Source organism: Lingula anatina, chromosome 1, assembly GCF_051362555.1.
Source record: "Lingula anatina isolate TDL-2025a chromosome 1, LinAna3.0, whole genome shotgun sequence".
Taxonomy (NCBI): domain Eukaryota; kingdom Metazoa; phylum Brachiopoda; class Lingulata; order Lingulida; family Lingulidae; genus Lingula; species Lingula anatina.
In genome coordinates this window covers 2,716,599-2,729,255 of record NC_141767.1, presented here as the reverse complement: position 1 = coordinate 2,729,255, position 12,657 = coordinate 2,716,599, and the positions used below count along the sequence as shown (strand labels likewise).

At 35.9% G+C, this 12,657-nt stretch overlaps 1 protein-coding gene across 4 annotated transcripts; it reads left to right on the top strand.

Annotated features, from left to right (window-relative positions):
* Positions 1-45: 45 nt before the first annotated feature.
* On the top strand, positions 46-12,380 carry LOC106156238 (voltage-dependent calcium channel subunit alpha-2/delta-2). Of its 4 annotated transcripts, none has more exons than XM_013531402.2 (22): positions 46-121; positions 594-743; positions 886-1,035; positions 2,040-2,185; positions 2,518-2,670; positions 2,859-3,023; positions 3,412-3,540; positions 4,468-4,596; positions 4,897-5,018; positions 5,414-5,517; positions 5,808-6,061; positions 6,526-6,670; positions 6,965-7,114; positions 7,417-7,527; positions 7,846-8,201; positions 8,773-8,928; positions 9,248-9,462; positions 9,834-10,038; positions 10,397-10,607; positions 10,823-10,961; positions 11,248-11,410; positions 11,766-12,380. In XM_013531402.2, exons 2-22 carry the CDS (start codon positions 603-605, stop codon positions 11,971-11,973), a joined length of 3,552 nt encoding a protein of 1,183 aa, XP_013386856.1. In that variant the 5' UTR covers positions 46-121; positions 594-602; the 3' UTR covers positions 11,974-12,380. The 4 variants fall into 4 exon arrangements, with proteins under 4 accessions (XP_013386856.1, XP_013386855.1, XP_013386854.1 ...); XM_013531401.3 differs by having other exon boundaries at positions 72-255; XM_013531400.3 differs by having other exon boundaries at positions 72-274.
* The last annotated feature ends 277 nt before the right edge of the window (positions 12,381-12,657 follow it).

Genomic DNA, 12,657 nt, shown 5'->3' with positions numbered 1-12,657 from the left:
ATTGGCTTGCCTTTTTCATTTGCCATGCCCTTTTGGCCAATCAAAGGCTTCGACACCCAAAGACGTAAGGCTAAAAACATAAACAGAACCAGCCGGGAAGAAATGAGGTTACGAGAGAAAGGTGACCGCGGAAAAGTCGATAATTCTTGGAGTGTGTCAAGAATTTTAGGTTTTGCATAAAAATGCAAATATGCAAAAGCGTAGAAGATGAAGTAATTTTTTAAAAACAGTGCCGTTTTCAATACTGGCTTTGTGGTAGGAATTTAGCTTACCGGTAATTGAAAGCGTCATTGTAAATGCTAATTTCTTACAGATTCCGATGTAGAGCACAGACGATGCCATTGGGACTTGTACTTATCAGTATATTGCATTGTTATATTGTTACACTTGAGTTGCTCAGTTTAAGCAATTGATAGAAATGTCGGTAACTGTAGGTATTTTTATGGTGCTATTTCTCAAAAGAAGAGTTTTGCATACATATTTCTGCAACAATAGTTATAATAATAATAAAAATAATAATAAATTGATAATGCTACCTTTAAGATTTATTTCATTAATGGCTTTATTGTGATTTTACAATACTTCAACTTCAGGTCAGTGCAATGTCACCAAATGCTGTGATCATACTGCTGGCAGTGGCCTCACACAGTGTGGAAGGTATCCATCAGGCTGTCCACCCCAAATTTGGCATCTCTGGAGATGTACAGAACTGGGCCACGCTCATACAGAATTATATTCTTCAGGTAGGGATCCACTCTGGATTATCAGTCTTCAAAACACCTGTTTACCCAATTCATTTAGGTCCATATTTGGTTGGAACATGTCAGTTTTCGACATCTCCTATTGTAGTATCAGATATTGTAAATGTATTTGTTATAATTTCAGCTTGCCAGTGATGGTATAAAGAGAGATGTCACACAGTCTTTATTTGATACAGCAACTTATGTCTTGGAAAAGAAAGATGGCAATGAAGTGGTGAGGCAAGTCAGTGAGAGGTTGGGAGATTATTTCAGTGTAAAGAAACAAGCAGCACAGGTAATTGAGGATGCACTGATGATGTAAACATTTCATTTTTTTATGCATACCATATTTTATGTTTACAGTCTCGTATTGATTATGTTTATTTTTAAAGGCTGTAGTAGAATTTGTATAAAGTAAGTAGAATTTTAATGCTTGATTTTTAAGACCCATTTTGATTTCAGTATCTGGAACAAGGACTGAATATGCAACTGAACTTTTGCTGTGAAAAGTTATTGAAATTTTTGCTTTCAGAAAAAAGAACAACAAACTAAGATGAAATTAATTTTACAGTAAGATCAACAGATGGGTTATTTACTTTTAGTTTGGTGTAAGATATTGGTAAATGGTTCTTTCAGATTTGCTTCTGTAGTACTATTACAAATCCCGGTGGAGGACCTCATTATTAACACATTTACTAACAATGCATAAAATAAAATTGAGTGTCTTGTATGATATAAGAATATCAGAAAAATTTTTGAAAAATATTTGAAAAATTGTCATGAAATAAAGGCTTACAGCAGCTGCTTTTATACTGCAACTGTAAATTAGTGATAATCAATTAAGGAAAGTTTGTGATTCTGCTTTCTGTTTAACCCAGTGCAATTTTTATCAGAACAAATCAAGGTGGCTGGTAGTGCTTATTTAAAAAGCCATGTGCTGGCACCATTAGGCTTATTTATTGTGCACTAGCTTGCTGTGATTGAAGCAATCAGTGATAAATCAATAATCATTTGCATGCACATTTTGTCCTGCTGAACTGATTCAAAATCAACACAGATGTATTCTTCATGATGCATTGTCTAAATGAGGCTTGGTTAGTCAGATAGTTTTATCATTAGTGATTTAGATGGGGGAATTTCTGTGTCAGTTTCTGAATGAAGGTTTCTTTTGGTTGTAAATGATTTTAACATGATAATTATAAAGTTTCATGAAGTAAATACATTTTTCTTATTTATCATTTTTTTTCTTTTTTTCCCTTTTTATTTATTTTTAAATTAATGTGTAAATTTCATCTGTAGGACCTAGCTGACAAAGTAAGAGATCTGCATGATTCCTGGCTTCTAAGGAATCGATCAGTTGCAGATAAACTGACACAGCTTGGTACAGATGTATTCAGGGACAGTGACATTCCGTCTAGACTTCCACAAGATCTGGAGTTTAGCGCGTAAGTATATGTATACATACTATGTATTAATATTTATATTTATATTAAACAGGAAAAATTAAGCTACAGAAAGTAATATTAATCCTGAACCAGCAGTTTGTTTAGCCAGCTAGTAAAATCCAATTGGTTTCTGTCATTTAGCAAATTTGTGTCGAGGCAGAGAATAAACTGATCATTTCATTACTGATTTAAATTACCTTATATGGATATGAATTTTTTACCACTGCTGCATCTCATTGTTGGATTTATCTACCTTGGTTTTATATCTTTACCAAATAATTGTTCCCTGTTACTATGGTTATATGTTAAACTTTTTCTCTGTTTAATACCAGATATTTCAAACAGCCAGTAAGTTTTAACCATTCCACAGTCAAGATCTCAGATGAGGTCCCCAGAGATGACTACTTGGTGATAAATACTGTCAATTTCACCAATGGGTTGGAAGAATTATTCAAAGAAAATGCAAAGAAGGATCGCTTTCTTAGGTCTGTCTTGGTTTCTGTAATTTTCTTGATAACTTTATCTGTAATTTGTGAACTGTTTGCCGATAATGATAATTTATTGAGAGTAAAAATATCTTTAAATTTACAGGCTTTTAGAACTACTAAAAATTCTGTAAATGTATTTTGTATATATTAAATGTAGTCCTACAGTTATCTGTGTAATATTGAAGGTGGCAGTACTTTGGTTCCTATGCTGGTCTGGTCAGGTTGTATCCAGGCAGGGAGTGGGGCACCAACTTTGCTGGGTTTTACAATGACTACGACCCCAGAGTCCGACCCTGGTACATAGCTGCTACCAGTGGGCCTAAGGATGTTGTTATTATTCTTGACTGCAGGTGAGCTGTGGTGTGTAGAGATAAAAGGTTAAAGAATTTCTCTGGATTTTGGAATAGTTTTGGTTCTATTATGTGTTCCCCCTGGGCCCCCTGTAGAGAGCTTCAGGATGTCATTGCTTCTATTTTTTGGATTTATCATTGGATGTGGCAGTCTCAGATTTGTTAAAATAGTTTCACTGCTCATGATAAGAAACGGATTGCATACTGAAGTCATACAATTTAACATTCATTTCTGTTTGTTTTATTTTTTATTCTTGGACCATTCCTGTTTATAATTGCTTATAATGGTTTTAAAATGTAGGAGTAATGTCTTTTTTTTACCTTTGAACCCTCCTAAAAAGGGGGGAAATGTTCATTCAGTTCTTTCATGAATAAATCTCTTCCATAGTAAGTCAATGGATGGAGAGAAGTTTCGTATCACCAAGTCCATAGCCAAGGCGGTGATCAATACTCTGACCCGGCAGGACTATGTCAATGTGGTCTGTGCTAGAGCTAGTCACTGGGATGAGGTGGGAAAGTAAGTACTACACAGTGTGTGTGTGCTAGAGTTAGTCACTGGGATGAGGTGGGAAAGTAAGTACTACACAGTGTGTGTGCTCGAGTTAGTCACTGGGATGAGGTGGGAAAGTAAGTACTATACAGTGTGTGTGTGCTAGAGCTAGTCACTGGGATGAGGTGGGAAAGTAAGTACTACACAGTGTGTGTGCTCGAGCTAGTCACTGGGATGAGGTGGGAAAGTAAGTACTACACAGTGTGTGTGCTCGAGCTAGTTACTGGGATGAGGTGGGAAAGTAAGTACTACACAGTGTGTGTGTGTGCTAGAGCTAGTCACTGGGATGAGTTGGGAAAGTAAGTACTACACAGTGTGTGTGCTCGAGCTAGTCACTGGGATGAGGTGGGAAAGTAGGTACTACACAGTGTGTGTGCTCGAGCTAGTCACTGGGATGAGGTGGGAAAGTAAGTACTACACAGTGTGTGTGCTCGAGCTAGTCACTGGGATGAGGTGGGAAAGTAAGTACTACACAGTGTGTGTGTGCTCGAGCTAGTCACTGGGATGAGGTGGGAAAGTAAGTACTACACAGTGTGTGTGCTAGAGCTAGTCACTGGGATGAGGTGGGAAAGTAAGTACTACACAGTGTGTGTGCTAGAGCTAGTCACTGAGATGAGGTGGGAAAGTAAGTACTACACAACATGTGTATGAGAAATTTTTTTGACTCCTGACGTGATGTACCATTTGAGATTTTGAATTTGTTGAAGAATATTATTCTATTCAGAATTAGTAATTATATTGTAGACACTATATTTTTCACTGCAAGCATAAATCTGGCTTTTCCATTTTTGTGATAGAGACTAATGGTTTTTATGTTTTTGTTTAAATTATTTATTAATTTATTCATTGTATTTTATATGTATTTTATTCAGTGGTTATCAATTCTGTCACTAGGTGGCACCACTTCCGTACTCAGGTGCTCAGTTGTCAGGCCAACAGAATGGTGCCAGCCACCAATGCTCACAGGAAGGATCTCATTGAGAAGATATATGCACTTGAGGCTGGTGGCACCAGTGAATTGGAGTATGTGGTTGTAAAATATATAATTATATATCGCAATTGACATAGTGCAGAAAAAAAATGACAGACTGACAGCCTATGTAATTTGATCTTATTTTAGAGGCATGGAGAAGAAATACAAAATTTTAAAGAAGTGTTTAATAAAAAAAATCACCAATACACAGAAAACTGTTAAAAAATCTAGTTGTGCTTTTTATTAGAAGACTTAAGAAACATTGTTTTTCATATGGTAGAATGCGGAAAAAATAGAATTATTAATAAACTTGGACTACACTTGGTATGTATAGACTTTTTTGTCCCTAGGAAAGGCTTTGAGATGGCCTTTGACTTGTTGAATGGAAAAGCCAGAACAGGTTGCCAGTCCATCCTGGTGTTTGTGACTGACGGCAAGGATACAGATGGTGAAAATGTCAGGTGTGGACCAGGTGAGTGGGGAGCTCTGACAGATACTGTGATAGCATTGGATGGTCTAGAGTATTATTAGGTATGACATGATGGACAAGATGTGTTTGAAGGGAAATGCTGGAAATAATCCTGGTGTAGTATGTATTATCATATATGTATACATTTGTATTATAAAGTGTACTAGTGATTTTGTTTTGTTTCACAGTTAGGGTAAAAGATCTTACTAGTAGGGTGCACAGGGATGGGAATTATAATGAGGATGTAAAGGGGTAGAATTTTTCTTCTTCCTCAGCATTTGTGCTGTAAAAATAACAAAAAGATGAAAGGGGCAGTAGATGGATAGTTGTACTGCCCTGGTTGATCATTATTTGTTTTCATAATAACATAAAAAAGATGCCCAGTTCCTTGTCTACAGGTTACTATACCAGGAGTGGCTATGTGCCAGGGCCTATATGTAAATATAACTGGACTAAGGTGTGGGACACTGTCAAGAATGAAAACCAGCAGATGACACCTAAGGTATGCACTATATGCGGACCAGTGTTGGAATATTTCTTTTTCTTTGTCTCCTGTGGTTTGTTTACTGTAATCAAATTTATATAACTTTTCAAAATTGAGTAATATTTGAATCTTAATTAAAAACAACTATTATTGAGAATTTGTTTCATTAAAAGCACTTTTCATCTTATCAAATAGTTGTCTTTAAATAACCAAAAACACTATAAATATTTAGAATTATTTCTTTTACGAACTCACAAAGTGGGAATTGTCAACCTTAATGTAAGATTTTACATCCATCACTAAATCAGGCCAGAATATTTAGCTACCTGACCAAAGAAGATGGTGAAATCTTCCCAGGGAAACTTGCCTGTGAACACAGGGGAAGTATGAAGAGGATAGACAGTGGAGAAAACCTTATCTCAAAGATGAGCAATTATTTCAACTTCCTCTCCTCTAATGCAATGAACACCAAGGGTCTGTGGACCTCCCCATATTTGGATGCCTGGGGACTGGGGTTACTGGTGTCTTATGTTATACCAGTAGTCAGCAACATCACTGGGAAGTAAGTGTGCAGAAATTATGTAGAAAAATGTTTTAATCTTCTTACAGGAATGCGTTTGTGATAATCTGTCAAAGTCTGTCAAAGTCTGTCAGTTTTATTATTGTGTTGTTGTGTAGTTGTCCTTATAATTTTTTTTTCGACATAAATCAAAAATCAATTTTTTTTCTTTTCTTTTCCCAGATACCCAGGTCATAAGGCCACTGAACCACTTATTTTTCTAACAACCCAAAATCATGTCTGTGTATTTGTAATGGTGTCATAATTCTGTCATTTTTTTGCATTGTTTACATAAGTTGACATATAAGTTCTTATTAAACGATCTCAATTTCTCTCACAGAATGAATACAAGATGTTGTTTTTAAATGCAATAAAAGCACATTTTAAATAATGAACTTGCCACATTCTGTTTAAAATGGTATTAACCAATACTTGATCTATACTCAGATATTGTATACTTGTTTCAGTACCATAGGTGTGGTGGGAGTTGATGCTACTATAGAAGACCTGGAAAATGTGCTGAAGAGATACCAGTGGGGCTCTGTGTACTCATTCCTGATCAACAAAGAGGGAGAAACAATATTCCATCCCTTCCTCAAACCAAGCACCAATGTAATTTTAGATTTGTTGTTAATTCAATTTTGATTTAATGGGGTGATACAATATAATGTTACATTAAACACAACAAAAATAAAGCAAAACTTAATGTAACTTATGGTATCCTTACATTTATCATGTTAGAATAGTAGTTAGACAGGTGCTTAAATGATATCCAATGTTGTAATATAATTGATCACATTATTTCTAAGCCTATGTAGAAATCATAGTTCATGTCTTTTATAAAACAACAGGTAACATCTCTCATCATTGTCATAAAAATAATCTAATTTCACCGCCCCCTTCTAGCTCCTGGATGACCCCATCTTTATCCCCATCTCTCAGCTGGAGCAGGACAAGGAGGGGCATCCTACGGAGTTCTCCAAGGTCCTCTCTGAGATGGTCCAGGGGGAAACGGGACACCTCAGGATTGAGAACGGCAGACGGGGATCACCTAAGGTCAGAAAATATGGGGAAGGATTTTCAGAGACTCGGAAATGTTTGCTTTAACTAATTATGAAAGGTTACAAAGCAAGAGAAAAATCATAAGCTTTATTATTTTCTGAACTAAATTTGTCATGGTTATTTCAAATATATAAAATAAATAAAAAATAGTGAGCACTGACAGTAGTCTTTAAATAATTCATTATAAGCTATTAGATTTTTAGTTAGGTATATTACTGTAAGTAAAGGGCTATACTAACATCTGACTGATAAAATAATTGATATAATAATGATATTATAATTTGTAAATTTTACAGGGTGATTTCAGGGCAGGAATCAAATATGAGATCATGCCTTCAACATATTACTATGGTGCTCTGAATGATTCAGAATATTCCTTTGCCTTCAGTCTGGCAGACACTGATCAGGTGGGAAATGTGGCCTGGTGGTGAAAGTAGATTAGACTGTTCAATATTTTTATAATTTGAATTTTTCAGATTGTTTTATATAAATTCAAATTGGTGTCTTGTTATTGAAGGACTCATTTAATAATGATGCTATCTTATTAAAAAAAAAACATTGTTGTGGTCAGGCCTCTGATTCCACATGAAGGTCTTTACAGGACTTTCATGAATTTACATGATTTCATATTGTACAAAGGAAAAACTACAAAAAGAAAAAAAAAAAAACTTTGCAAACACCATGAAACTACTTTATGTTATAAATATGTTAATATCTTTTCCCAGGAATTCAGAAGATCTCAGGAGCCAGTAGACAAGACCAGGTTTCATGCTCCAGTGAATAAGAGCTACTTCAACCTTCTCATTGAATACAACAGTACCGTGGCTCGGAGAGAAGTTCCAGGGGCGTTTGAGTACCTCGAAGTCAAATATAACGAACCTAAATATCCAGGTTTACGTGTCACTTATCTCCACTCCAGTATATTCCTAGCACCAAAGTGTTATTGTGATCCAAACAAGTACTTTTATAACGATGACTTGGCGCAGAAGACAGTGGATGCTCATCTGTGGATGAACAGCGTGGATGAGGAGATGCCAGGATGTGAAAATATGGAAAATGGAAAATATGAAAAGGGTCTAAGGTGAGACTTGATAGAATTTTATTGACACATATATTAAGGTCAAATGATTATGAACCAGTATATGTCAATGTGGATTAAAATTACAGCTTGGCAGATGTTTAGGTGAAAAACGGTTGCCATAAAGTTCTCATTAAAAAGAAAATTTTGAGTAGGCCAGTTCCCTTTTAGCCATGTCTTTGTTCTCATATATCTTAATTTTAAATTTGGAAGAAATATCATAAATTGTTAGAAATTTGATTTAATGATATTGGTTATCCTTAGAGCTGATGTCCTGATCGCACAGCCTATAGAGAATTCTATTAAATAATATTTATTATCCCCAGAGCTGATGTCCTGATCACGCAGCCTATAGAGAATTCTATTAAATAATATTTATTATCCCCAGAGCTGATGTCCTGATCACACAGCCTATAGAGAATACTATTTAATGATATTTGTTATCCCCAGAGCTGATGTCCTGATCACACAGCCTATAGAGAATTCTATTAAATAATATTTATTATCTCCAGAGCTGATGTCCTGATCACACAGCCTATATAGAATACTATTAAATGATATTTATTATCCCCAGAGCTGATGTCCTGATCACACAGCCTATAGAGGCCCATTGGAGGAACAGGTCATTTGATTCTCTCAATGAAGTGAAGTGGACATATGTAGGAATGAGGACAGGGGTATTCAGGACATACCCAGGTCACAGGTCAACCAGGACATATGACCCCTCACAGTGAGTTTTCATGAAACTTTTGTAGAAACTGTATTCTATGCTGTAGCTACATATGTATATTAAAAAAAAATGCTAATGAAAATTTTGTGATTTGAGATTACTTGTTTGGAAACAAGATATGAGCAGTGTTTTAAAAAGAAACTAATGTGATGAAAATGAGATATGGATGTTTGCAATTTGTAAATTTAAACAATTTTAAAACAATTTGTAAATTAAAACAATGTTATAAAGCACAAAATATTGTAAATTTTTATATAATGATGCACACTTCGCAACAAATTAAGATATAACATCTTAATACTAATCTCAAACTCTGTAGGCGACCTTGGTTCTTCCGTGCCAAGTCCACCCCTGACAAGACGTCCATCTCCACCCCCTACATGGACGCCGCAGGAGTGGGGAAGATTGTAACTATATCGCAGGCAGTGTTTGAAGGCATGACACCAAGAACCACGGAGAACTGCCAGAATTACTCCAAAACTGGGCCCTGGCCGGGCGGCTGTGTGTGTGACTCTGACTCTGATTGTATTGTAGGTGAGTGGATGGAAGGTCCAGCCATTGTGAATCATGTATGTATTGCATTGTTTGTTTTATATGAGCGTTGAGACATGTATTAAGAGTGCTGGGATATCGGCATCAGTGGGAATAGGTGATTCAGGATTCCAGGAATATCACTTTGTCTTGGTTTGTAGTAATGCGTGTAAAGTGTCAATTTTGTATCATTCAATATTACTGTGAAGTGCAATTAAGGCATCCTTCAGATGCTATTGTAAAATTCCTGAATGTCACACTTATTTCAGCAGAAGTATAAATAATGTATAGTTTTTCTTCCTAAGTGGACATGCCTCTTTTTTACTATAGAAATATTACCAAGTCTTTACTATTACTGCTGTTATTTCCTATAGGAAGATGTTATCTGAGCAAGGCCCCAGGTCATAACCGAGAACGTCGTCGCTGTGCCACAGAGCGTGTGGAGGCCATCACGTGCCTGGACATACTGTACAATGACTTCCACAAGAACACCATGGCTATCATGCAGGCCAGTGATGGCATAAAGTCGTGTGGGATGAAGTATGACTGTCCTGATGGAGAGCCAGACTGTGAAACTAGGTAGTTCAATAGGCACATTAGAAATTACAATTCTATTCAAATTTCAAAAATGAGCAAAATGTGTACTAAGGTACCCTTCTGTGCCCTTTTATTCAATTCTTTTTATATATGTATTTAACAACCACTGAACATTTTGTCAATTTCCTCATATGTAAAGGGATTTTTGTTTAAAACCAATTATAGTTTGTTGCCAATTATATAACAAGTCTTTTACAGCTTAAAAAAAACTGACAAACAATTTTTTTAACTTGACAATTCTTTTGATAATCTTTGTAAATAGCTCCACCTATCAATAAAAGTACTTATTTGTTTGGATATCATTATATTCTTATTCTTATAAGCTGCTGAAATCTTCCAGATGTTACCTGTTTGATGACAGAGCTAACCTTATAGCTGACCCTGACTTCCTGAACGCCAGCAGCCTGGATACCAGCAAATATAAAGGAGTGACAATGGGGAAGAAACAAGGAGAAATCATGAGAGAGCTGATTTATAAGCATGGGTTTTTTCAGCGGAAAGAATCTCTAGACTTCCAGGGTTCCTGCAGTATATCGCCTTATGCTCCCAAGGTAAGGTCTCTCTTTCTCTTTTATGCTAGAAAAATAATAATAATGACACCTTTGTATTATGTCAAACATTTTTAATATGTCTTTGTATTAAATGGGAGTTCTCAAAAAAGAATTGTAAACTTTACTTTAGAAGAAATAGGTAAGGGCAAGTATACTGAACAAAAGACAAACAATTTACACTACTTCTGAGATAATTACATGTATTTTCAAAACAGGTCACATTAGAAGGCACTCCCACCAATCCAGAGGAACAGGACAACTATTACAAGAACAAAGGTCCTATCCCAAAGTTTTCCAACACATATGGTTGTATTCAGGATGTGGTCAGCTTCGAGGCAAACTCTTCTGCATTAGGTGAAACATAGAACTGCTTTCTGCTGTATGCGCTGTACATATTTATAAACATCTGGATATAAGTTTCTCTGCTTCTTCCTTGATAATTTTTCTTTTCATATGCACAACTCACCAGACTGATTTTATAAGAATATTGATTTTGAAATATTTAAAAATTAAAAATTCTAGTAGGAAGTGTGTGTGTGTGTGTGTGTGTGTGTGTGTGTGTGTGTGTGCATGCAAGAGAGAGAAAGAGTTGAGAAACTCTTATGTGGTTAAATGGAAATGAAATATTATTGATTTTTAGGTCCAAGTCACATGATAACAGGCAATGTGTCAGGTCCGTGTATGTCTGGCTTCTACTATGTGACAGAACTGCCTAAGACCAATCTGTTTCTGCTGGTAATTGAAGACTTCAAGGAATACACTGAAACCATCTTTTTTAATTTCAACTGCAAAATAGCAAGGAGGTTTGTACAGTCATGCTTGTTTCTATTAGTTTGCTGTTATCTTCTCTGGTATTCAAGTAAAAAGTGTACAGTAACCACAGAATTCACTTAGTTGTTTCTTTAGAGGAGAGTCTTTATTAAATGATTTTAAAGTATGTGGCAATGTGATGCATGATTAATCCTGTTTTAACAGAGTAGTACCTATAACATAGGTAAAAAATGATTCAGTCCTAATGATATCACAATAACTTTATGGCCTAAGAGAAACTAACTATATTTATAGATAGTACATTTTCATAAAAGTTTCAACTTTAAAAAAAAGCAGGATAGGTAAGCTTATCTCTATTATCAAACATTATATTTTTATCTCTTCCAGTGTGGTCAACTCTGGAGCCTACAGGATCATCAATGGCACCTGTGCTCACCAGGACGCGGCAGAGACCACCCTGGCAGACCAGGGGGTGTGTCCAGCACTGAGGGATATAGAGATCCCATGTACCTATACCACAGCCACTCACACACAGGTCTCTTCATGTGTTATGACACTACTGCTGGTGGTAGCTGTGTATGTTATCCAGCACTAGGAAGGGGGGTGTCCAGTGATGAGAAGTATGGAAGTCCTAGGCACTGACAATACTGCCAATCTCCAAAAGGCCTCAGTTGTGTTCATAAGAGTCAGGCCATGGTGCATTATAGAGAAATAAATAATATTGTATAATGTTCATGTAGCTCAGTTGAAAAGTGCAGCAGTTTAAGCAGGTGTTCCATGTTAGTTCCTCAGTATGGAATGGAGGTTTTACAATTACAGGACTTTTCATAGTGCCAGTTTTCATATGCTAGTTTATTAGAGCCGGTGTAACATGAAAATCTGACTCCCATGAAAATGTGACTCCCCAGTCAGATTTTCATTATGAAAATGTGACTCCCCAGTCAGATTTTCATAATGAAAATCTGACTCCCCCCATGAAAATTTGACTCCCCCTCCACAAAACTTCATATATCTTATTTTATTTGAGTAGATGACTGTGATCTTGTAGTATGTAAAATGGATGATACGTTGGCACATTTTTGTAGTTTGCAGTGAAAATTCAAATGAAAAAATAAGAATATTAAAAATGAGCACAGAATGAAAATCTGACTCCCCCATGAAAATTTGACTCCCCCATCATTAAACTTTATAAATCTTATTTTATTTTGGGTATATGTCTGTGATCTTGTAGTATGTAAAATGGAGGATACATTGGCACATTTTTTGTAGTTTGAAGGTG

Bases quoted from the DNA above. Each gene is read 5' to 3' on its own strand.
- LOC106156238 (XM_013531402.2), top strand. From the start codon at position 603: ATGTCACCAAATGCTGTGATCATACTGCTGGCAGTGGCCTCACACAGT. The intron at 1,036-2,039 runs GTAATTGAGGAT...TTTCATCTGTAG, and splicing joins TAAAGAAACAAGCAGCACAG to GACCTAGCTGACAAAGTAAG. The intron at 11,411-11,765 runs GTTTGTACAGTC...TATCTCTTCCAG, and splicing joins AACTGCAAAATAGCAAGGAG to TGTGGTCAACTCTGGAGCCT.